General features: G+C 45.4%; 1 protein-coding gene across 2 annotated transcripts in view; it reads right to left on the bottom strand.

The window, feature by feature from the left end:
• The window catches only part of Slc22a23 (solute carrier family 22 member 23), a 156,198-nt gene that overhangs the window by 14,140 nt on the left and 115,641 nt on the right, over positions 1-26,417 (bottom strand). For both annotated transcript variants that reach the window (XM_051194463.1, XM_051194464.1), the window contains exons 4-5: positions 25,487-25,655; positions 6,675-6,802 (exon numbers count right to left, since the gene is read on the bottom strand). In XM_051194463.1, coding sequence (XP_051050420.1) covers positions 6,675-6,802; positions 25,487-25,655 — 297 coding nt within the window. The remainder of the gene's footprint in view (positions 1-6,674; positions 6,803-25,486; positions 25,656-26,417) is intronic.

Raw genomic sequence — 26,417 nt, 5'->3', positions numbered from 1 at the left:
AGCAGTACTCACACTCAGCCTCCTGGACCCTTCTGCTTTCTGGCTGGCATGTCCTTGTGAAGTCACCCCCATTTGGAAGCAAAAACAGAAAAGATGCTTCCAAGTCCACAAGGAGCCAGTGCCATTAAGAGTTGTCAAGGTCATGAAAACAAAGAAAGAAGGAGGAACTGTCAAGATCAGAGAAGACAGCGTCCAGGTGATGTCAAACTGCACCCTGGACAGGACCCTGGAGCACGAGGGGCCAGTGATAAGAAAGCCAGCACTGAGTGGAGACTGGCATTTAACAACAGTGTGTACTTGTGTCCACTTTCCCAGTTTTGACAAATATATCATGGTAATAGCAGACCTTAGCAACAGGGGAGACTGAGTCAGGAGTATGGACAAGTTCTGCAACTTCTCTGTGTAGGTGAAATAGTTTCAAAATAAGACACTGAAAATTAAAAATATCTGTGGGAATAGGGACAGTGGAAGCCTTCAGGGCCTGGAGGCACATTCTACCCTCTCTGTGTGTCTGGGTTCTGAAGCTTTGGATTTAAAACATCATCATCAAAATAATTTGAAAAATTGTATCTGAACTGAACATGTACACTTCTTTTCTCGTTGCTAGTCCTTAAACAATTCAGTATAATAAACATTTTCACAGCACTGGCCATCATGAATAGTTCAGAGATTATCTAGAGTGTGGGCTCTATGCAAACACTATACCATCACATACATGAAAGTTGGGCTCCAGTGAGTTTTTGGTACCCTGGAGGTTCTGAAACAGCCCCTAGATGTGGAGCAGTGACACATGTTGCCTCCTGCTTCTCCAAAGGCTGCACCTCTCTAGGTGAGCATACCCATCCTGGATGTTTCAACTCCTTCTATTTCATTTTTCACAAACATCTTTCATAACAATTTGAAGGAAAAATAAACTTATTTTAAATAGGGAGCTAGTGGCCCAGGGAGCTATATGGTGGCACAGACCATATCCTGAGAGTTTGAGGCCGGCCTAGTCTACACAGACTGCCAGGCCAGCCAGGTTTATATAGTGGGGCAAAAAGGGCATGCGTTGGGAGGGGAATTTAGACAGTTTTTATTTAACCCATTTTGTTTGTTGTTAAAGATAGGGTTGTACAATGTTGCTCAGACTGGTCCCAAACTCATGGATCAATTGGTTCCCCAGCTTCAAGATTCATAAATTCTTGGGATTATGAGCATGTGCAATCATACCTAGCTCTAAATAAAAAATTTAGGCTTATTGTTGCCCCAACCAGGACACAGAATAGACAGAATAAATCTTTCCTCTGTCTGTAGGAGAATGTGCCAAGTTTTCAGAATATTCTTTGTCTCATTTAGGTATGGGGTGAGAACTTGACCCAGGCCAACAGGCCTGGTATTCTGGCTGCCTGTCCACAGACCCTGTCAGCCCCAGAAGCCTCCTGACCTGCTTTGTCTTAGCTAATTTGACTCATTGTCGCCCTTTCTCTATGACTAAGGAACAATACACTCATTAATCACTTAATGAGTGGGTCAGGGGATACGGTCTGAGAATTAAGTCATCAGGTGATTCTGTCATTGTTTAAATATCACAGAAGGCTCACAGAACCCTGGGTGATACCAGGTGGCTTCTGGGTAGAGTCAGAGATGTGAAAAACAGGAGATGTGTGAGGTTGCTGCCAACCTCATTCAGTATACTGCCTTGTAAGAAACACTTTAAAAAGTATGGAAGCCATTCTAAAAACAGTAAAAGGTATAGTTTAGTGAAGACAAAAGCCACCAGTCTTCTTGTTGTTATGCACTATCTGTCACCGTGTGTCCATCCTTCTAGAGATCTGCCAGTGCAGCCCCTGCACATAAGACCATCACCAGAAGCATGAGGGAATGTACCACACTCTGATGCTTAGAAAATGCTTACACTGAAAAGTCTAGGGACTGTAGTGGTGTGTGTGGGGTCTACTGGTGACAGACTCTTTGCTTCATAGTGCTGGACTGTGTTTGTTAAAGAGCTTGGAAACATGAGTGGTACATAGTCTCAGCTGCAGAGGTCTGGTTCCTTTCACAGTTACAGACACATCAGAAGTCAGCTGTCATGGGCACCCTTTCTCAGCAGTCTTCCAAGATGGAAATCCAAACATCCGTTAGCATGTTTATATGAGTTTAAAGTTGTTTCTTTTCCAAAAGTGAACCATGCACAACTGCTAATATATTATTGTGGATGAAACAGTATGTCAAGGAAGCTATAGCAATTGTATTACGACCTGAGGGTTTGTTTTTTTAAAATAACGTTAAACCCTAGAGCCCAGTCTAAGAATTGACTGTAGTCTACAGTGGTAATTGCATTATTCTAAAGGGAATTAAATTAACTTTTCCAGCACTATTGATGTTTTGTCAGGTTCTCTGTTACTCTTACCACTGGTATCAACAACACCAAACTTCCACAACTTTAAGTGTTTCCTCCTGGGTTGAAGCCCATGTGTTTCAAATCGTAGGAGGTATTAGCTAACTGCTGGGACCCTGTGAGGTCACCGGAAATAAGGAGTTTCTTTCTCTCTAGCCCAAACTTCTTGCATTAGGCAATAAAAGCAAGTAGGTGCCAGACAGCTGATAAGACAGCAGCATCGGGTTGCTTCTCCACAGCTCAGAGCAGACCACCCCAATCTTCTTGGCTCAGTGCTCTCAGAGACTGTCAAACTGAGACACAGGCAGACTTAATGTTGGCATACCAGTTGAATCTATCCCTGCTCCACGTTTACTTGACCCCTGTGGTCAGTGCCTGAGTCTGGGAGCAGTGAGGTATCCCGCCTGGGAAGAAGCTTATCTCTGTGTTGCTTCTAAACCTCCTTGGGAGAGCTGCCCACAGTAATGGAGGTTTCAGCTTCCTAATGCTAACTCCAGTCTGAAAATATTAAACGGGGAATTCCGGAAATGAGAAACTCATAAATTATATTGTCATAATTGATCTAGCTTTGTTACTAGTTGTCATTAAACTCTTTCTGTGCCTAATTTGTAAATTAAATGTTGTTGTAGGTATGCATTTATAGGGAAGACCAAGCCTGTGGAAAGCTGGGCTCTATCCATGGCTTTAGGTACCAATGGAGTACAGTCCTGGTACGTGCTAAGCCCTGAGGATATGACAGATATGCATGCTCTGAGCTGATGCAGGAGCCAGCAAAGAGGTCCTGGTCCCCTCTATATCTTCCTAAAAGTAGCAGAGAGGGAAGGCAATGGAAGTCTACCATGGGCAGCCTCCCTGGGACTGAGAGCTTGGGTACCTTTGGATTGCTTCCCCACAAGGCTGCCCACGGAGGGCTCTCTCTATACAAGAGGTCAAATGATTCCTGCTCCTTGTAGATCACTCTTCCCATGGAGAAGAAAAGGGCCATGCATGTGTCCTCCCTCCACTGGGTGACACTTCATTGAGCAACTTCCCAGGGAGTATACTGGGAGTGGGAACTCACTGTTTCCCAACACTCAGCCTCTCCAGACCCCACTGTCCACCTGTAAAATAGGGAGAGCTGAAACTTCCCTTCCTGTGAGTCTCTAAGGAGGGTGGAATGCGCTCAGATTTCCCTGGTCTCCCAATCTCTGCCTTTTGTCTCTTTGTGAGCCTCAACCATCACTGAAAGCAAGGGGTTAGCAGGACTCTGACACAAGGTTGCTTAGCCTTCCTTTCTTTTCTGTCTTTACTTCCACTGTAAGGGTTCAAAATCTTGAGTCAGGCCTTGGAAGGAGAGCTGTCATACCATGTCACTGTGAGAATGACATTTAGGAACAGGCACAGGTATCTAATTCAGCTTCATACGCCACCACTTAGGCTCAAATAAAAACTGAAGAGAGCTTTAAAAGCATAGAAATGGTAAGTTTTAGGAGATCCGGTTTTCTTTTAGCATCATTCCAACGCTGGCATGCATTAACAGGGCATGAAGCTCCTCCTCATTATGCCATCCCAGCTGAAGGCACTTTTCTGCCCAGAGGCACCCCAAGGGACAGCCCTACATCCTGGTTCCAGAGCTCTGAATTTCTGTATGTCATGAATATTCATGGATGCTACTACTATCCATGGGTCTACTCTGGTGTTGGGGTACAGCCTGGGCTCTGCAGCAGAGGCTCTGTGGGGTAGAGGTAATGTTGTAAAACTCCTGTTTATAGCTAAGACAGGGGTGGGAGTGGGGTGTAGAGTATGAATGCTGACCTGGGCCTGAGAAGCTAGGGGACAGGAGAATGGGTCTGAGAGAATGGGACTTTCCTGAGCTGGGGCCTATCCGAGGAAGAACATGGGACACAGACCAGAGACCTGGGGGAGGTAGAGATTAGGTGGGGTCTGTATATCTACACATGATGACGATGGGGGGGGGGCACTAGAGCAGATGATAATGTGATTGTTTTGTTCCTGGGCTGTTGATGGAGGAAGGGAGGACAGAGTGGCAGGCAGAGCAGTGAGTACACATGAAAAGTAGTTGGGTAAGAGCCCCAAGCTTGATGGGGGACATGAGGCACTGGGAAGATGATTACAAGTGGAGGAACCATTCTGAGCTAAGGAAGTTAGTTAGAGTCCCAGAGAAAACAGTCTCTTCCCCCACATGCTGGGAGTGAGATAGAGAGCCAGGGTGAATTAGCATCCCACAGTGACCATGATAACAATAATACATCCTAGTGAAGGGCGGAACCCTTTCTTCTCTTTGTTAGTCACCAAAGGGGATAAATCACCTTTTACTTGACAGAAGAGTGATAAGCCCCAACCAAATTTCCAAGCAAAGAATGGGGGTAGAGGTAGAGGAGAGCTAATATCACTTTCCAAAATTAGGGACATGAGTCAGTGTAATTAGGATTGAGAAAACGAGCTTTTCCCAGGTAACATTTAACCTGAGAGAAGTGGGGTGTGATGATTTAATTAGAGGGCCAGAGACAAACATGCAGTAGGAGTTGAGGATAGAAGCTTGCAGGAGGCTATGTGATGGTCCAAACCAGGCTGGCCTGGCCCAAGGGGTCCCTTAATAGCATCATTTTCCATATGTCCCCATGGTCACCTTCTCTTTGGCTACACTTCCTGGGTTCAACTCCCACTCGACAACTTAGTAGCAAACTGACTTTTGGCAAGGCCACCCAGCCTCTCATTGCCATGGTTTCCTCATCTGCAAACCAGTAGCACCACAGCATCCCTTGTAAATGGGCTGCTGTGAAGAAACCCGTTCGTGTGCACATCACATGTAGGTTGGATGAGTTGATCTTTGCACATCACTTAGAAGGGGGCTAGCACATGGGAACCATGTATTGTCTCATTACTAACACTGCTCCTGAGAAAGGGGGGGGGTCTCAGGTACTCCTCTGAAGAGCCAGCTCAATACTCTTAAGTAGACCAGTCATGGCTTGTATCCTTCATTCCAGAGAATTCAGAGCTTTTGGTTGGCCTGACTGTGCCTGCCTCAGCTGAAGGACTTGGTAGACCACATCTCATCCAGCATTTGTGTCCTGGGCACGGGTAAAGGTAGGTATGCCTCCTTGTTGGCCCCCCTCTTCTAAATGGGAGTCCAGTAAGGGTGCTTTTAAGCTTTTAAGATCCAGGTTGCTCACACTCTCCTCCCTGTTGGAAAGGGGAACCTGCAGGGTACATTCTCTTGCCTGGCACAGATTCCTGAGCACCTGTGTCTCAAAACCAGGCTTACCTAGTTACTTGGACTATAGCCACTTGTTACTACCCTCTATCCTTCCGCTTTAGTGCTTTATCCCTCCTACTGAGTGTACATGTAAGACCACACCTTATGTATGCATTCCATCTGTGTGAGCTAGTGTCGTGTGCCATCGGACACTTAGTAAATGTCTGTACTCCGAATGAATGAATGGCCATCACATGATTCTAGTCATTGGGAAAGTCTAGTCATAGTCTCTTCTCCCACCCCTCTTTCTCTCTCTCATTATGTGTTACTTTCATATAACAAAGCATTCAGGTTTTCGTGTTAACATGGTGGGTCAAAGCTGTCATTTTCTAAAGGGACTCTTTAGGTCCCTTGCATCAGAGTATCTTCTGGAGCTCACTACAAGCACACATTCCTGGGGCTTCTTTCAGATCTTCTAGGGCAGTATCTTGGCATGTCAGGGAGGATCCAGGAACCTGGCTGTGAAGGACTTCCTGGTGACATTTACAGACTCCCAGCTTGAAAGCCCCACTTAGCTTATGCTGACGCCCTGATTCACAAGAATTCTATGGATCTGAACCACTCTACAAAAATAGTCCGTGTTTCCACTTCTTCCCTTGACCAACAAATAGGTCATGGCCATAAATAGACAATGGCAGCCCTTGGAAGATCATACTCAAGAAGAGAGGTCACTTACACCACTACAGCCTGAGCCAAGGCCTTAAACATAGTAGGCTGTCAGGAAAGGTGGTGCTGGGTGTCACAAAGCCGAACACGCCTGGTAAATACTGAGTGTGTATCCAACTCATACCCAGCTTCTGGTTTTGTTTGGACTCGAAGGAACATGATGAGTGTGTTCAACTTGATTATGAAAGAAACTAGCTCCTAAAGCAGAGACCATTTCCGTTTGTTTTCACTCTCGGACTGTAGCAGCCTCTGCTGCCTTTCCAAACCTTTGCAGACCGTGTGGGCACAGGAGCATAAGCCAAACACTGGCCAGGACAGTTATTCCAGACAGGACCGGTCCTCAGGCACCCTGGCCAGCCGTAGTGTACTCACCTGGCATCACCCCCTTGATGTCACTCTCAGGGCTCACATTGTTCTTCTGTGTGATGTAGAGGATCAGCTTCTTTGCTGCTTCAAACTGCTGGGTGGCCATTAGCCATCGGAGAGACTCAGGAAATATCCTTCAAAGACACAAGGGGAACGCCGGAATGAATGGCTTCCATCCTGTTTCATTACAGCTATGTGTTGTGAGGAAAAGTCAGGATGGGCTCTGGTAAGTTACCGCGATGAACTGACACTTGCCTTGCCAGCTCACAAGAGTCTTTAAGTGAATCTAACAGATGGAAAAACTGGATATTGCTATGATCTGAATGTTGGTTCTTCCATCCCCAAATGGAATGCTATAATTAAATATATTGAAATTATAGGCATTTAAAAATAATCAAAATTAATGTTTACTGGTCTATATTTATTAAAAATTAATTGATATAACAAGGCTTGAATAAATAGAAATACCCAAAAATGCCATCAAGAAAGTGTGGCATTTTAAAATCAGAACTTTTCCTTATAATGAAATAACAGAATAAATGCCAATGTCCATGGTTTAAATTTCATCTTGCTGATATATTTGGATATGTCTTTTCTTAATTTATTGAGACTGTAGTTCATTACCACTCATTTTTCCTCAATATATGGACTTAAAACCTTATAATTTAACACATCACTGTAGCCACATCTTTGTTCGATTCTAGGACCCTATGATTTGTTAATTTTATAGTGCAGGGTTACTTTGTAGATTGTAAAACCTTAAAATATACAATAATGGGGGGGTCAAGGTACCATCATTTATACCCAGTGTTCATGGATACTAACCTCACAACAGGAAATCAAAAGTCATGAATTAATGGTGCTTGAGTAATATCATTTTATTCAAATCAGGCCTGTATCATGCATACAAAGCAGCCATCTTTGTTCACAGAGTTTCCCAGAACAGTGCTAGACCCAGGGTACATCTAAGCCTCAGGAAAGGATTCTTCCTTTTGTCCCAGGCTTCAAAGCCCTAGGCAGAGACCAAACTGCACTCAATAGGCATGGTCTGGTGGCTTCCAAATCGACAAGCCTCTGGGACACTACATTATCTTTAGTTGCCATTCAACATTTAGCTCATGTTTGTCACCCCTAAGGCGGGGTCCCCAGACAACAGAGTCAGCATTAACTAAAGCCATTCTACCTACCCGTCTTTTTGGATCACAAGGCTTGTAGCATAGGCTTGGATTACAGGCATGGCAATCCTTAATGTTTGAAGAAATGGGGGGTGGGCCTCTCATGAGCTCAGCCTCTTGCTGGGCACTAAGTGGTTGCTTTTTCCCTGATGTTAACTGAGCATTGTCACTATAGGTCCACCTGTGCTGAATCCACTCTTGATGTCAAGTCTTATGGAGGGGAAACCTCTGTAAATGTGGTAAATAAGGTAAAGTGCAGTGTAGCACAAATAACAAAAACCCAGAGTCAGATATTTGGTTCAAGCTGAAGATCAGAGAAGCAAAGCAGCCAAGCCACTAGCTCTTACGTCTACTTCAGACCAAAATGGGTGATCCTCTCTCCATGAATCCTCAGAGTACAATGCCTTCCCTGTCTGGAAACTGAATCACACATGAGACCATTTGCTTCTTCCTTTTATACTCTCTAGTGCTGGGATTAAAGGCATGAGCTCTGTTCTTCTTTTGGCTGATTGTGTAGCCCTGGGTGGCCTTGAACTCACAGAGATCTGTCTACCTCTGTCTCCTGAGTCCTGGAATTAAAGGTGTGTGCCATCACTGCCTGGCTCTATGGCTGTGGTTAGCTTTGCATTTTGATCTCCAGTGGCTTTATTAGATCATAAAAAAATATATCACCACAGTGCATAAATACACTCAACAAGTGACATGGACCAGACCCTACATGTCTGACATAGGATGAGACAGGGCCTCTGAGGAAGGCAATGGCTTGGATTTAAAGAAGAGGCAGAGCCCTGCTGGATCTGTGTTAGAAAATAAGCGAGTGCTGGTTCAGCTTAGCATGCTGTGTGCTGTGTGTGAGGACCGGACCCAGAGGGAGGGCGTGGCGGCATGAAACTGTAAGTACTAGATTTCAGGAGGTTTAGCCTGTTCAAGCAGCAGGCTAACTAGGAAATGGGAAGAGATGAGGTAAAAGGGGAGGAGAGGGGAGAGACAAACGAGGAGGAAGGACAAATGGCATGGATACGGAGCTACTGATGGTGGGGCATGTAAGGATCTGCAGCTGCAAGACCAGGGTGAAGGGAAATTAGGACTGCTCTCTCTCAGGGATACAGGCGGGCTCACAACAGCCACATGATTGCCTCCATCAGTAGACAATCATGCAATCCACCTTCCATCATCAGACTGGTGACTGCAGGTGTGGTCCTACCAGTTTCACAGGACAAGCTTCTGATAAGGTAGTGCTGTTTACTCATTTGACAGCTGGGAAAGTTCAGGTTGAGAATATCCATGAGCATTGCTTAGGATACTCAGCCATCAGATGGCAGACTAGATGAATCAAGAGCTCACTTCCTTAACCTCAGACACAGCAAATCAGTATGCCAAACCATCCAGACAGCTGAAGTTGGGAAGTACTGTCCTTATGAGGATTTCTAGAGGTGTAGAGAAAGGGACAGCCCCCGGGTGCATGCACTGAACACTTAGGTTTTAAGATGTATTCAAATGTATGGCAAAGTCATAAAGAATTGAGCTGTGGCTCCTGGGAAGGCCCAGGAACCTGTTTCAGTTTGGATCACATGGTGGGAACTTGATGAAATTTCTCATGATGTGTGTATGATGTAATAATGCTCTAAAGTTTGAAAACTGCCAGGTGTTAGTGGCACACGCCTTTAACCCCAGCACTCGGGAGGAAGAGGCAGGCAGATCTCTGTGAGTTTGTGCCAGCCTTGTCTACAGAGTTAATTCTAGGACAGGCTCCAAAGCAATACAGAGAAACCCTGTCTGGAAAAACAAAAACAAAGCAAAACAAAAAAGTTTGAAAACCTTGATGGAGCTGGGCAGGGAAGCTCACTATTAGAATCCCAGTACTCAGAAGGCTGAGACAGGAGAATTGCTTTGAGTTTAAGGCTATTGGAGCTACCTAGCGAACCCCAGGCAAGCCTGCAATACAGAGTGAGACCCTATCTCAAAAATCTAAAGCAAACCAAACCTGGCTTCAGCTTGGGACCTGGGAGGGACACATCTCTAAAACTCAGAGATACGGAATATTTCAACCAAGAATAACAAAACCACATAAGGCAGATGTCAGTCACATCTGCCCAATATACTGCATGCTTAAAAAGCCATGGACTAGAATAGAAATAAGTAAGAGGATCTCTGATTTGGTGGCATGGGGGTGCATGATCCATTTAATGGAAATAACTCTGGATGGAAGAGCAGTCAGGGCTGACTCAGAGGGGTGAATTCTAGGAGAGGAAGCCCCTGGCCAATGCTGGGCCAGGTTGTGGGGAACAGAGAGGGCCAGCATTCATACACTGGGAAAGGTGGCAGTCTATGATAGGGGTGCAGAGGCACTGCAATGCCTTCTGGTGGGCACAGGGGCCTCACACACAACAGGTGCCCCGATGTATCTCACTCTCTTGACACAGGACCTGGTGATGCTCAGGAGTGGCAAAGTGACCAATTTCAGTACCAGACAGGAGTCTGTTTGGCATGTGCCCATATGGCCAATGACCTTAAACCGTTCTTCCCTGTTCTAGTACTGACATTCTGTTAGGCACCAATATAGGTAGGTCTGGAACTTGGCCTTTAGAATTCTTTCCATAGCATACATGCTTTTGATATTCTTACAAAGCAGGATTAGGGGTGGTAAGATGGCTCAGCAGGTAAAGATGTTAGCCACCAAGAATGAGGACCTGAGTCCTAGCCTTCAGACCTGCATGGTGGAAGGAGAAAACCAGCACACACACAGAGACACAGACACAGACACACACACATGCACACACACACACACACACACACAGACACACACACACACACACACACACACACACACACACACACACACACACACACCCGGCAGGGCAGGTCCTGCTATGGTCACCTGACAAAGACACAGCTCAAACACCATTTGATTCCTTGTGGTTCAGGGCCCTGTGCATTGCTGTCAGACACCTAGTCTCTCTGCTGGTCTTAGAGAGTCATTGTTTATCTTGGTCACTGAGTCTTGCTTCCTGTGGCATCTGGAGCCCTCAGACTTTTGTACCAGACTCCCGTGTTCATTTTGTGATAAAATTTTATATACAAATTTTTAACACAAGACTTTCCCCTCTTGCAAAGATGTCAACTTAGAAAATGGGTTTTAAAAGCACAGAATAAGCCTTAAGGAAAAGCACTTTCTACCCAGTGTTTGTTGTATCTTCCATCAGAATTGTCCTTTCCTATCTGTCCCTTCATGAGTTAATGTTCATGTCCTCATGAACCAGTTTGAATCTGCCCCCTCCCAATTCAGATTGAAAGAAAACTAAAATGCAGTATAATGGAGATGAGGATGAAGAAAGAAGTATGCCATTCAAATGCACCTGCACCTTCTGCCAGTGTCACAGATGGTATCCCTCTCAGGACACTGGGGTAGGGAATAAATAGGACAAAGTCCATGGAAGCCTAAGCCTTACACTGCCCCTTACTGCTGATAATGCCTGCAGCAGGTGTGCAAGCTTCTCTGTGATTAAATTGTATAGCAATTGATTTGAATGATCCGTGATTGTGTTCTATGTTCTATTTTGATTCCTTCCTTCCCTTCTTTCTTTCCTTCTCTCTCTCTCTCTCTCTCTCTCTCTCTCTTTCTTTCTTTTTTCTGGTACTTGGGGCCCTTCCTAACTTGTCACCAGTTATTCATAAGGAATGTGTGCAGATTGACATCTTGCAAATGACTACCTTGTAGCTTTATGTCTTTATTTGATCCAAAGAAGCACCAATGGCTTTACAAGTCTCAAGTCTGAGATGAAATACAGTAACTGGAAAGAATGTAAATAGAATTTGGTGTAGTTTGATGAGAAGGTAATAATCAGAGTAGATCAAAGGGATTTTTAGTTTTAAGAAATTTGCAATAAATGAAATTTTGTTATTTCAATTTTTAGTAATAAATATATACAACTGATTAAAAATTTAAAAATTGGCACATGGTACTATAAACCTGATCATTTGCCCTTAAGGTTTAAAAGTAAATAAATTATTTTCTTGTCCAGTGGGAGAATCTAACATTAACAAGCTTCCTATCTAGGCAGGAGTTTTTGTTTGTTAACATACATTTACTACACAAAAGAATCAATCTCATTATAACATTTTCTTAATGTATATCATATATTTGATCATATCTCTCATCATTCTCTCATACCATCTCCCTTTCTATTTTTATGTCTTATATAACTATTTCTAAATCTAGATTCTATATATGAGACAAAATATGCACTATTTCTTTTTTTCTGAATCTGCCTTATTTCACTTTACATGATGACCTCCAGTTTTATCCACCTTCTTGCAAACATCATAACTTTGTTCTTTTTATGGCTAAATAAAACCCCATTGTTTTACATAACTACCCCTTAATGGGTGCCTAGGCTGATTCCATATCTTGGCTATTTTGATCAGTGCTATTGTAATCATGGATGTGTGTGTCTCTGTGTCTACTGACTTAGTTCTGGTATATATGCCCAGGAGTGATAATAGCTATGCACAGGTAGCTTTTGAATATGATTTCAATGGTTGCTTGGGCTGCTTTTTTGAGGGTTCATTACACACAAATTCTGGTGAGAGGCCAGTTGGGCAATTCTCTGAGTAAAGAGTGTGTGTCCTGCTTAATTCACTGTACTAGGATACTCACTCATAAATCAAATACAGAAAGGAAATAAAACTAACTGGAAATGCTTTATTAAATTAGTTGTACCCTTAAGTCATTTCCTTATTTGTTTTGTGAAGTGTTTGGTTTTGTGGCGATACCGGTGTACACAAACATACCTTCCTGTCTGTGATTCAACAGGGGCACCATTCACAGGATAAACATGCACAGAACAGTTGGAGTCATTATGGAGAAGAGCTACACTTTGGGCCCCAAGAAGTTATTTTGCTGGGAAGGAAAGCATACTAAATACACACTGCACCCCCGAGCTACAGTTCAGTACAGTCTGGGACTTCTACTACGCAGGCGCACAGGAAGGACACAAAGTCTAGCCCAGAGAGGGAGCAGTGTCAATAAAACTTTGTGAAGATGACTTTCCATGTGTACACAATGAAGTGAGTGTGGGCAGAGCTTGGGCCACTTCTCACTGAAAGAGGGGACTCTGATTGTTGATTCTCTGGGTTTTGTAAAGTACTGGACAGTTAAAACATTCTAGAGAGGCCCAAAAGAAAATGAAACAGCAACCAAGCCAAAGACCCTAATGGAATTCAACACAGTTGGAAGTTATTCAAAGGTGTCCAATGCTCTTCACAAACTGAGACCCCCTAATTCCATGGAAAGACGAGGGAGGAAATAGTAGAGGCGATTGTGACCTGAAGTGAGTCACTTTATTCCTCTGGGCCTCATTTTTCCTGCATCTGTGGAATGAGGTCAATAGAATGACACAGAAGCCTCAGCATGCCAGATCCCCCATGTTATCTGTGGAGGTCTGGGGGCTAAAAGTCACCCGTGAACGGTAAAATTATGTGACACCACGCACAGCATCCTCAGTGCTGCAGGCTCAGGCCTGTCATTGCCATTAGTCTTTTTACAGTGAACCGATCTGAATACATACGGCTTGACATAACCCTGAATGTTCCTCTGTTCATGGTGTTAGCAGATGAAGACTTGGGATTCAGCTCCCACACAGACACCTACGATCTGTAACCTCACATGCAGCCGGTGCTCATCCACCCTCATACCTGAGTTAATACCACTTTCTCCCTCTTTCTCCTTTTGAGAACTCATCTGTGGAAGTGATTATCAGGTCACAGAAGCTAAACGGTACACAGGACATTAAAGGTGCAATGCTGGACGGGGAGCTGATCTGACGTCTTTAGCAAGTGATAAAGAAAACGTGGCGTTCTAAAAGGCAAAGTGGAACAGGCCTGTAATCTCAGGACTTGTCAGGCTGAGACAGGGCAAGTGCAAGCTTGAGGCCAGCTTGTATCACAATAGTGAGTTCCTGGGCAGCCTGGTTAATTTAGCAAGGCCTAGTCTAAAACTATAAATTATGAAGGAGCTAGGAATCTAGTTCAGTGGTAGAGTGCTCACTTAGCAGGTATAGGGCTCTAGGTTTAATTACCAGGAGAGAAAGAGGAGAGAGAGAATTAAAAGGGAAAGGGGCCAAAGGAGAGATGGAGTTTTGCTGCTTCTGCATCTAATTGGAATTTTATTGGCATCTCTGCCACCTGTAGGTGGTCCAATCAACCTGCTCCAGGGGGCCACCTTCTGACCTAAACCTGAGCTCTAATCCTATGCCCATCAGGGCGGCAGACAGATGCCATGGCTACAGTATCTACTTGTCATGTGGGAGCTACCTGCTGGCATCTGGCAGATGCTGAATCATCGATGTGCACGCCTCCCCTGGCTCCCACAGAATCTTATCCTGAAAATTAGCCAGTTCCAAAGCCTGTGCGAGGCCACACTGTCACTCTTTTGGTTCTGGTCTCAGGGTCCGTTGAGACACATTCTCTCCATTTATGTGGACACTGACCAGCTGCCAGGGCAGCAGTTACTTAGCGTTTGACATCCATTGCCAGAGGCCATTCACCTGACTTGAGCCAGGCTCTGACAGTTCAGAATCTAACATACATGCTCACCCTGACTGCCCTCTGTCAGTTTGCCAGGCTGCAGTGGCCCTTGGGCTGGCCTTTAGCATCCCCAGCTGCTGGGGTAGAGCAATGGGAAGGGTTTGAGAAGCATGTCCTGGCCCTGGGGACAAGAGGCACACTACCCTGTATGGTGCTTGCATGGTGTCAGAGAGCCATACTTCCCTATTTTCTCAGGCCTCTCTCTATCTCTGCTTGTAGGCACATGTGTTGGTCCCTGGGATTCATCGTATTGTACATAACCTCTGTACTCAGAAGCTTAAACGAGACAGCTTTTTTACCCAAGGGCCCCTAGCATCCACTGTCATCAGCAAATCCCAAACACCAGCTGAGATACTTCAGCTCACTTTCAACTTTCATGATTGAAATATGCACTACCATTGGCATTTCTATGGCTGTGGTTTTAATTATTTCTTTCAAACTATATTAACATGCATAATGCACTTTGATCATATTTCCTCCCCATTACCCTTCTCTTCCCTACTTTCCTGTGTGTGTGTGTGTGTGTGTGTGTGTGTGTGTGTGTGTGTGTGCATTCAATTAGAGTTGCTTCTGTGAGCAAAGGTAAGGGCAGTTATAGACTTGAGTCAGGGCAAATAATAGAGGCTACACCACTGAGGAAAATTAACCCCTCTCCATCAGTATACATTTTCCATATTTGTTAGTATTACATGATGCTTTATTATCCAGTCTAGATAATGTAGAGATAGGAAAAAATTTAAATCTCTCTCTCTCTGTCTCTCTCATATGTTTTTTTTTTTGTTTGTTTGTTTGGTTTTTTGTTTTTGGAGACAGGGTCTCCCTATGCAGTCCTAGATGTCCTGGAACTCTCTATGTAGACCAGGCTGGCTTTGAACTTGCAGAGATCCACCTGCTTCTGCCTCCCAAGTGCTGTGATTAAAGGCACGAGCCACTGCACCTGTTGAAGTCTTCTCTTTATATTTGTAATTCAAGTCTCCATGTCAACTGTAAAATGGTCACTGCAGCCTGTGAAAGGACTCAGTTCTCAGAGATTGTAATTACTGTGACTCATCTCTCCTCCTTTCCCGTGTGAGTAACTGTCCATACAACTAAGTTCCTTGTATACAGGGAACCTCACAACCTTGTTTTATCTGCAATAGGAGCTCTTTGTATAATGTGGCATTTTGAAGTGAAATTGGTTTTGATGGAAAATGATGTTGTGCTCCTCATGCTCGGGAAAGAAAAACAGACTGATAATAGCTGAACTACACATACACACACACACACACACACACACACACACACACACACACACACACACACACTGATCCTCATGCTTGGGAAAGAAAAACAGACTTATAATTGCTGAACTACACACACACACACACTGCTCCTCATGCTTGGGAAAGAAAAACAGACGGATAATTGCTGAACTACACACACACACACACACACACACACACACACACACACACACACAAACATCTTTTAAACTCATTTGAGCAACAAGCAACACAATTAATATTAATCCATTGAACACATTTTCATTGTGCCCCTGTTAGAATAGGTAGCAACACCCTGGTGACTAGAAGAAATGTTTTTGTCATTGTTAGAGGGGACATGGAATCTTCCATCCAGGATGAGAAATAAGTTCTTTGCCAAGTACACGCTACCTTTGGTGACCCAGAAGCTTCCTGGGCCTAAGAGCACTGCAGCACATGGGATAAGCTAAGCAGCCGGTGGCCTTCCTACATCTAGCAGCCAAAGCATCTCTGGCAAGCCATGGAGCTTCTTTCTGTGTGCCTCGGTTTCTCTCCGCATAGGAGGTTATCACAGTGCTACTTCAGGGGTCCTTGGGCAGATCAAGGGTCCACAGGGATGTAATGCACTTATTCTGGCTGTCAAAGAGCAACCTTTATTATTGCAGGGATGCACACCTGCTGTTTCTGCTACTCAGGAGGACCACTTGAGGCCAGCTTGGGCAATACAGCAAGACTCCACTTCAAAAATCAAACCAACAACCCCCAAACCTTCTAAAACTAAACTCAAGAAATGACAAAAAGCAATGAGTTTTGCCTCAAATATTTCTTTGTGATCTTTATAAATTACGACTATTTACGCTATCTGGTGGAATCGTTAGCATTTATATCTAGATTTTTTTTATGTCTTATATTTCTCTTGAAAAATTTAAACATTAACATCTCTTCGGCACAGAGACACCTTTTCCTAAGGCCTTGGTGTTAGTTTCTTCCCCTGCTGCTGAGTAGCTAGGGCGCTCCGCCCTCCTGCTCACTGTCACAAGGCTCATTTCTCACCTGGAGAACTGGTGTGATGACTTCTCTCTAATGTTACACTTCCCTTTACTTCCTGTTATTTCCCATCTGGCATCCTCCCTCTCACTGCTTTCCCTGATGCTTCTAATGAGTGTGGACCTCTCCTCAGGATGAAATTCCAGCTGAACCAAGTGTTGTTAATAATTCACCATCTTCACACATCTGGTACGTGTCTTCACACGGAGCACTCATGTTCGGGTGAACCCAAGCTGAGGAGCTTTCCCAACAGGTACTTGATGAAGAGTCTCGGCAGAGTACAAGAGAGCCCCTCCTATTGCTCCCCTGCATGGAGCCAGGAACAGGCCAGGAGCAGAAACCAGTGGTTGCTGATCATGCTGTCAGGTAAGCAAGGCAGGTATCCTAGTCCAGGTAACCAGAAACACAGTCGCAATGGAAGTTTCCAGAATGGGTCACATATGTGTATATCCCCACAGTGCAGGTAAGGTGGTTAGATCCAGGACCAAGCTCTTGTATGTTCCTGCAAGTACTTTTGGAAACACCTTTGATGCTGGATGTCTGAGATGCCCAAGGTGATGCCTGTGTCCACAGAGGAAGTGGTATATTCACCCACCCCTCGGGGATAACATCTGCTTCTCATCACACAGCTCCAGATCCTGTTTTGTGAATGAGTTTGGACTCAGGCAACTTAGGGCACCTCTGGCACATCCTTTATGCCTGCTGTAAAGGGCACCAGGGCCATATGGCAGCTCCTCTGACCTCAGGACTCAGCTGTAGCTCTGGAACACTTCTTCATGTGTGTTTGTGGTGTATGTGTATATGGCTATATGAGCAGGTGCATATGCCTGAGGTTGACTTCGGGGGTCTTCAGTGATTGCTTTCATCTTATATATTCTCTTGCTTGAAGCCAGAGCTTGCTGACTCATTTAGTCTATCGAGACAGCTTGCTTTGGAGATCCTCTCTGTTCCCAACACCTCCTGCACCTTCCCATGCTGGGATTACAGGTGGGCCATTACACCTACCCAGCATTTACCTGGGTGGTAGGGATCCAAACTCTGGTCCTTACACTTGAGTGGCAAGAGCTTTCTGCACTGAATCGTCTCCCTGGACTCCTGGGGAAGCTTTTTGACTCTGTTTATTTCCATGCAAAACTGCATCATTCTGCCAAACAGTGCTGTCTCCCCCAGGAGGAAGCATATAGCTGATCTCAGGGAAAGTGTGCCTTTGAAATGCTGAGACACACCGAAATCTGCATACTCTACAGTGTACTGGGATATCAATTTTAAGTGTGATTTCCCTTCCTTGCCTAGCTGGGTCATGAGGGCAGGGTTGTTACTGCCTTGTTTTTGATGGCAGCCCTTATACCTAGGAAATGTGGTTTGAAGGACAGCGATCACGCACGTGTCCTCCACAGGTGCTCACACAGATGTTCACCAGCACAGGAGGGTGCACAGCAGCTGTGTGCATGCCTCATTACCAAACCTGCCCTGTCCTCTGGTCCTTGCATTTTCATTGTGGGTGTGGGTGAGATGATGGCACACGGCATCCCTAACTCCTATGGCTCCTGCAGGAAAACACCAGCCTTCTCTTTTCTGTCACGCCTCAGCAATTAAGTCCCAACCAGGAAAACCCCATACTTCCTGCCCCTCCTACACCTTCCTTGTCTTCCATACTCCTGAGGCATCCTCATGTAACACAGACCTCGATTCACTGATGAGAATACAGGGCAAGAATGTGTCATGCCTGGGGGCTCTTACCAAGGAGTTATTACCAAGCTACGCTGCCAGTAGGGCTGGGGGCAGCTGGAAGAGGCGCCTTTCCTATCCTTGTACTGTTAGGAAGCAGCAGCCCTTTCTTCAGGTCTGTTTCATCCGGCTGTCCCCTCCCGCTTATCTTCTAGCTATACCTGGCCCACTCCCTCCCATTCGTCTGCCCTCTAGTGTTCTAAATCTTGATTTTATTTCTCCTCATTTGTTTATATACTGTGAGACTAGAAGCATGCATCTGGGGAAAGGATAGGTCAGTACAACTCCTTTGGGTTGGCATTAAGCTGTGCTGCCCTTTCCTAAGGGCTAATGAATGGCTAAGCAAACAATTAAACAAGGATTTCTACTTGGCACCAAGATTTGTTATGAGCACTTTCCCGCCAGCCTGGTCTCACTGTGCGTCAGCCCCAAATAACACACGGGGACACTGTATTAATTATGAAACTGTTGGCCTGTTTCTAGCATTTATTAGCTAGCTCTGTCTTAAATATTAACCCATTTCTATCAATCTAAGTGTTTCCATGTGGTCTTATCATACCGGAGAGATGGTCTGGACCTCTTTTCTCTTGGCCTACATCTTGACCCTACATTTTGACTCCTCTCTACTACTGTAGTGAGATATCCACCCCTCCTACATCTGTTGTATCCTGGATTGGGACCCAGACCTAGACTCCACTGGTCACCACACCTGTCCCTATGCCCCCCAGGGGGCGTGGTCAGTGCAACAGGTATGGGCGGGGGTGGACATCTCACTACACCAAGACAGGTACGTGGTGGCTATGGACAGCTGCATTCACCTTTGACGTGTTCACCACAGGTACAGTCTCTTCTGTACCAGCTCCGTGACAAAGTGCTTAAGTGCAACACTCTGCAGTGCCCACATCCAGGCAAGCTACCTCTGTTCTCCCTGCATCCCCATCCCTTGCCTTCTGCGGCGTTTCCTTTACCTCCAGCCCATCGGAAAATGTTGGCCAGTTCTGCCTCACCCAAAGATGACACGAGCTGCATGCATCCCCAAGCATCTCACTTGGGTTTGGCTCTCAGATTCATTGAGGGGCAGGGGCAGAAATCTTCTCATCACCAAAGAGTACCTGCACTCATGAAAGTCTCTGCCAAATCCCTACCCAGTCACGCTGGTGATGCCATCTTGTACTGATGGCCTTGCCCTGTACCTGAGGAAGGGCTGGCTGTATGTTAGCTCCTAACTTTTCAGTGTCTGCACGTATGGGGCTTTGTTCACCCTGGAACACCTGCCCAACTCTGCCAAAGGCTAACTCATTCCTAGTAATAATGAGAGGTTTGGTTCCATGTTTTAATCGCAAACGAACCCATCTAGAGGCCATACCTTAACCACATTCTACACCTAGATCAGACTCTTACCTGGCAACTGTCCACCTGCTAGGATCACCCCAGGACTGAGTAGTAGAGAACTGGGGACAGCCCTGTGCCTCTCCACTAGCTGGCCCTGCATCTCCCTCCTATGTGTCATCTAGTGTCTCCTGAAGAAACAAAGGGAGCTGCACACACTGTCCCCTTCCTCCCAGCTTTCTGGTACTTCCTCATATGAACCGTCAGCAATACACTAGTTTTCTTACTGTCATCTGCAGATCTCTTGGCTCCACTCTACCTGGAAAAGTGTAAAAATTTACATTTGAGAACACTGGCTTCCACTACAGCCTTCAACACTGACCTCTGCAGCAGCTGACCTCATCCCATCACCTCCTGACTCCAATGGCAAAGTGGGGCTCTGGACTCCCTACTCCTGAGCCCCTCCAATTCCAAGGCTTAGCCCCAGTCACGGTGTCCTTCCTTACCCTCATGAGCCACATTGGGTCCACTGACAGATCTTACTGAGGTCACTTCCAAAACATCTCTCTAATGAAGCCTTCAGGTGATTCTACTGTGCCCTTGTGTAGGCATTTCCTCACTGCACACAACCCAAAGCATAGTGGCCGCCTCTGCCCAACAGGACAAAAGGACAGATCTTAGAACATATGTGTGCTGGGTAGTTTTATGTCAACTAGACACCAGCTAAAATCATCTAAGAAAGTATCTCCCTAAGATCGGGCTGCAGGCAAGACTGCTAGTAAGTAGCATTCCTGCTGCTATGTTCTTGTCCTGTTTGAGTTCCTGCCCCGACTTCCTTTAGTGCTGAACAGTGATATGGAAATGTAAGCCAAACAAACTCTTTCCTCCCCAAGTTGCTTTGGTCATGGTATTTTATCACAGATATAGAAATCCTGACTAGGAACTCATCAGTACCAGGATATTGGAGTATTGGTGTGGCAGACCTGACCATGTGTTTTGGAATGACTATAGAAGGATTTTGGAACTTTGGGCCAGAAAAGCCATTGAGTATTCTAAGTTTGGTGAGTTGTGGAAGCTTGGGAGATAAAAAAGTTGCGAGCAGTGCAGACAATGGAGGCCTGGCTCGTGAAGTTTCAGAGGAAGGCAAAGACTCTCACAGGAAATGTGTGTGAAGAATTTGTGATGTCTGACCAGCTGGAGCTGAAGAATCAGCTGTGATTAACAAGAGACCAGAATCACTAAAGTAGAACTTTGCTTTGCTGGGACAGTGCATGCTGGTCATCTGAGGCTGAAGAATCAGCTGTGATTTAAAAAGAGATGTGTTATTGAGGTAAAGACTTCTGGAAAGTGTTTTCTCAAGGCCAGCATACAAGCTCTGTTCCAGAGAGGGCCAAGGCTGCCAAGGTTGTACCTCATGCTGGCAGCTCAATTTAGCAATGCAAGAGTCCCCAAGCTTTGAAGGCATAAAGGGGCTATGAGAAGCAGCTTAGGCTTGGCACTGTGAGAGGCTGGGATAGGCCATTTGGGAGGATGCAGACTCAGTAGCAGTTGGCGCTCCGGGACTGAAGGGGTCATGGAGAAGTTGAGGTTTGGCACGATGATGACAGCCTCGGAAAGGCTATTGGTGAAAGTGCAGCCCAGCTGTAGCAGAGACCCCAGCATTTGAGAGCTGTCAGAACATGGGATGACCACCAGGGACAGGAAAGGAGTGGAGCCAGCTGGAGCCTGGCTGGTGTGTGCTGCAGAGGGCAGAGTCAGAGAAGTGGTCATGCCGTCTGGAGGAGCCAGGAAGATTATGAGTGGATCCCATAATCCACTGAGGTAGGGTTTCTTAGCCTTAGCTGTCCTGGAACTAGCTCTGTACACCAGGCTGGCCTCAAACTCGCAGAGATCTGCCTGCTTCTGCCTCCCAAGTGCTAGGATTAAAGTCGTGCACCACTGCCACCAGGCCTAGACTTTTTCTTTTAAGAGACTGTATTTTTTGAAGTGTTTGAATTTGTAAGACTGGGACTGTTTAAATTTGTAAAATGTTTTATATTGTAGTATTTATATTAATGTGTGATCTTGAGGATGAACAAGAAACGAAAGGCTGTGGCTTTGTAGTGATGTGTTTTTGTGTAAAGTTGACAAGGGGTCAATTGTGCTGGATGGTTTTATTTCAGTGTGACACAAGCTAAAGTCATTTGAATGAAGGGAACCTCAATTAAGAAAATGCCTTTATACGATCAGGCAAGCCCTATAGGGTATTTTCGATAGGGGAAGGGCCTAGTCCATTGTGGGTGGTGCCATCCCTGGGCTAAGTCCTGGGTTCCATAAGAAAGTAGGATGAACAAGCCATAGGGAGCAAGCCAGGAAGCACCACCCCTCCATGGCCTCTGCATCAACTCCTGCCTCCAGGTTCCTGCTCTGCTTGAGTTCCTGCCCTCACTGCCTTTTGTTATATGGAACAGTGAGTGAAATAAACCCTCTCCTCCCCAAGTTGCTTTTGGTCATGGTGTTTTATCGCGGTAATAGTAACCCTAAGACAAGCCTCTTCCTGGCTTGTTTATGGGGCGATAGTCTAGGGGGCAACCTTTCACCTGCATTTGCCTTCTGTATTTCCAGAGAATAATGACTTGTTTGAGTGCAGGTGCCGTATCTAGAATAGTAACATGGGGTAGGAACTCAATAATAGCCACTTTTCCTTTTAGACTGTTCTGTGTTCTGTGCTTTCTGAGATGAAAATTCCCAAGTCTACAGTTTCTGGCCCTCATAATACCTTCCCCCAGGAATGTGTGAATTTTGTCTGTGAGCTCATCCTTGTCAAGAAATTTCTTCCATGTGAGCCCTGTGTGCCTCCCTAGGAGGTTTTGTTGACTCTGGAAGGTCAGGATCTCAGTCTTGGCAAATGTTTAAAATCTGTGCATGTAAGTGTTTAAAATCTGTGCATGCATGTGCACACGCACGCTCAATACAGACTTCAAAGCTTTGCTTTTGTTTGAGGGAGAATTTTTTTCAGTCCATAGTTCAGGGAGTCAGCCAGCTGCGGGTGGAGGCCCTGTGGCGAGGAAAGCCTTTCTGGTCTTTGATTCTTGGCTTTATTCAAGGAGCTCAGTTCTAATTGTATACCAAGCCTGTATTTAGTTCTTCCTCTGTTGCTAAAACAAAATGTCTGTGCCAGGGCAACATAAAAGTCCCAAGTTTTGAAGGCTAAAAGTCCAAGACTGGGCAGTTAGACCTCTGGTGAGGGTCTAAGGTATGTGGAATCACAATGAGACAGAGATCTCATGGCAAGAGGGACATCAGAGAGGTTTAGGGGTTAGGTCACTCACTCTGTGAGACCATTGTCAATCCCTTCTATCGGCATACCCCTAATGACCAAATCCCACTACCCTTTAACACCACTACACTGAAAACTAAGTCTCTGGCTTAAGAACAGGTGTGGAGCATCCCACAGCCAAGCCTTGGTGTTGTAGTCTGAATCTGTAGCACCCCCACAGGTTGATGCTTTAAACACTTGATCCCCAATGGAAGGTTCTGGAAATTTTGGAGGAGGTAGGTTATTCAGGGTGAGTTCTTGGGGTTTATCCATGCTCACTTCCTTTCTTTTCTTCCTGGTCTACTTTACTGTGATGTGGACAATGTCTGCAATGTACTCCACCACCATAAACTGAGCTGCTTGGACATACCTTCCTACTGTGATGGACTGACACTCTCTGACCAATGGGCTAGAGTAAAGCCTTCTTCCCTTGAGCCATTTCTGTCAGGTACAGGGTCAGTGACTCAGGAGCAACAAATGCATCCAAGAGCTCAGTTCTAGCTTGTGGGCAGGTCCCTAGGCTGCTGTCAGATTGGAAACCTTGTGCTGTCTCCATGACAGCGCAGCTGGGATCCCCTCCTTCCAGCCCAGCTCATCACTAATTTTGTGGTGATTTATTTTATTCAGCATCCATGTGCATATAGAAAGGCATCTGTCTGTCTGTCTGTCTACCACCTTGACCAGAAGATCCCTTCCACAACCATCATCTTCTGGCCCGATCCCACCACTTGCAACTTGAGGATTCACTCTCCCTCATAGCTCCTGGGCTTCTCAGGCTGCTCCCTGCAGAGTGAGCAGTCACCAAGCATGCTGCTGGACACCCTGAGTGCAGGCAGTAAATACCTTCTTGTTAAAGAAACGTGTGTCACGTTCTGTACTTTGCCACCAACAGCTGGTTGTGTTGGCTGATGCTACTAGTCACATCTCCCTCCAGCAACCACTGAAGCCTGTCAAAGAACTGTGGCAGCCAGCAGGAGGCGATGGCAGGGCAGTGGTAATGAGAGAGGCGAGGAGAAAGGACAGGCACCCACACAGTTTTCAAAGCCACCCGATCTCGAGGAGCCTTTCAGGCCTAGTAGAAAAAGGCAGAACACGTTTCTCCCAAGATTGTTGTGGCTCCTCCACACAGGTTTCTATTAAGGGTTGATACAACAACAGTAGTAGCAGTAGTTAATACTTATGGTAGTTAATACCTGACACATGCGAAGTATCAATATAAATATAAACTGTAATAATCAAGTTGATCATAACCACGAACATATTGATACTAGATGACAGGCATCAATCTAGGTGTCTCTACTAATTCTCCCAACCCAATTATTTATTATTATGACTTAGGGCACTGGTGAACGTGAGGGGCAGAGGTTACTTGCCAAAGGTTACAATGTCTATTTATCTCCCAGTTTCCCCTCTAGACTGCCCTCTCATGCGCCCTTTTGCATGCAGCGTTTTAGTCTTCAAAACAGGTAGAACGATTATGACCCACTTTTTATAGCTCTGAGAAAGCAGGGGATTAGAGAGACATGGAACAAGTTGCTGACCTAGCCAGAACTGAGCATGGTGCGTGGTACCTTCCATTATACACAGGCATACTGCACATGTTAAAGCCCCAGGGTATCTCTCAAAACTAAAAACAATTTGGCTTTTAAAGCTGTACAGTTTAAAGTTTTTCTTCTTACAGCATGTTCATACTCCTTAGACAGTTAGGTCAAACCCAAGAGAGTGTGCTCAATATTCCCCTCCCCAAAGTTGGCAACCCAAAAAGTTCTTACATATGACTTTAAAAGTCATATTAATTAATCTTAAGCATGATGGCCAAACTTTTTTTTTTTTAATAAAGAATCAGATGATAAGTATTTTCAGCTGTTTGGGCCATGCCATTGCTGACATAGTAACTATAGGCAATGCATTTGTGAACACATGACAATGGCTGTCTTCCAATAAATCTTTATTTGCAAAAACAGATGATGAGCCAGATTTGTGCAATGGGCTGAAATTTGTTCACTCCTTACCTAGAGGAGATAGGGAGCTTTTCTAAATTGCTCCCTCAGCCCCTCCCTCCACGTGTCCCATTCTAACAAAGGACCTTCCCACCATTTATATGTAAGTCCATTCATAGATATTCATCTTGAGGTACTATATGATAGACAGAAGCAGGTCAGGTCAGTGTGATGTCATGGATAGCTATTAGGGTTAGGAAATGCCACAAAGGGGCTCATTCCACATATGAACAATGTAAACAGTTAATAATGGGTATGGGAGTCTGTGTGTGGGCACGCGTGCGTACGTGTGTGCATGTGTGTTGAGAAAGACTGATTTAGGGTGAGATCCTGTCAGGAAAATTATGTTAACACTGTGGAGGTGAGGGTCTGCAGTCAGGCATGGATGAGGGGGTACATTATGAAGGATACTCACGACCAGTAGAGCAGCATGAGCAGGAAGGGACAGATGATGAGGGCCTGGAGCACCTGCCAGTCCCGGCATAGAGCTGCCAGCCCCGGCATGAGGAACTGGCCTGCCATGGCCACGAAGCTTGCCACCATGGTAATCATGAACCGTTTTCCTGGAGGGCACAGCTCTATTCCTAGAAAACAAACAATATGGGAGATGTGAGTGCCACTTGCTTGCCTGACGACTGAGGAGTCCTGTGCTAGGACGTCACTGGATACATGGGAGAACTGAGGCCTGATTGGTAAGAGAGTGAGGTCAATGCTCAAGGTCACAAAATAAACTGGAGGAAAGGACATTGCATTTATAGGTGCTCAGCTCAGGAACAGAGACATGCTGCTTGTGGAGACAGTTTGCATCTTTCATTATCCCCTTTCCTTTGTTCTGTGGCATTGGAAAGCTTGCTGTGTAGCAGGTCGCCTTGCTGCCCATGACGTCACCTTTCCTTCCAACCTAGGACATGCACTGGGGACACTCTCAGCCTCTAAATGGATCACCAGCAAGTTCTCTCTACTCACTGCCCACCTGCATGGCTCCTGTCTTACAGCAGCACTCAGTGAAGGAAGACTTAAGTTCATTTCACTGACCACACTGCACAAACAAAAGCAAAGCCACTTGGGGCACAGTATATCCAAGCAGGAATGCCCCTGCACCATTCTGAATCCTGCTGTCCATTGGTGTGGGCATGTGGAATGTTGTTCCCTAATGGGAGCCATGTCTAATTCATCAACAGAGCTGTGGAATGGAAAAAAGTATCTGTTTTCAACCAAGATCCGTTAAGTGGAACAGACCATGATCCCTGTCCACAAGAACCCATTCTCTGAATTTGGCCATTTGGGTTAAAAAAAAAAAGTCTCAAAACTTCAAACTGTCAGTAGCACTCATGGGACAATCAATA

Source organism: Phodopus roborovskii, unplaced genomic scaffold, assembly GCF_943737965.1.
Source record: "Phodopus roborovskii unplaced genomic scaffold, PHOROB, whole genome shotgun sequence".
NCBI classification, from domain to species: Eukaryota; Metazoa; Chordata; class Mammalia; order Rodentia; family Cricetidae; genus Phodopus; species Phodopus roborovskii.
This window is presented reverse-complemented; position numbering and strand designations above follow the sequence as displayed.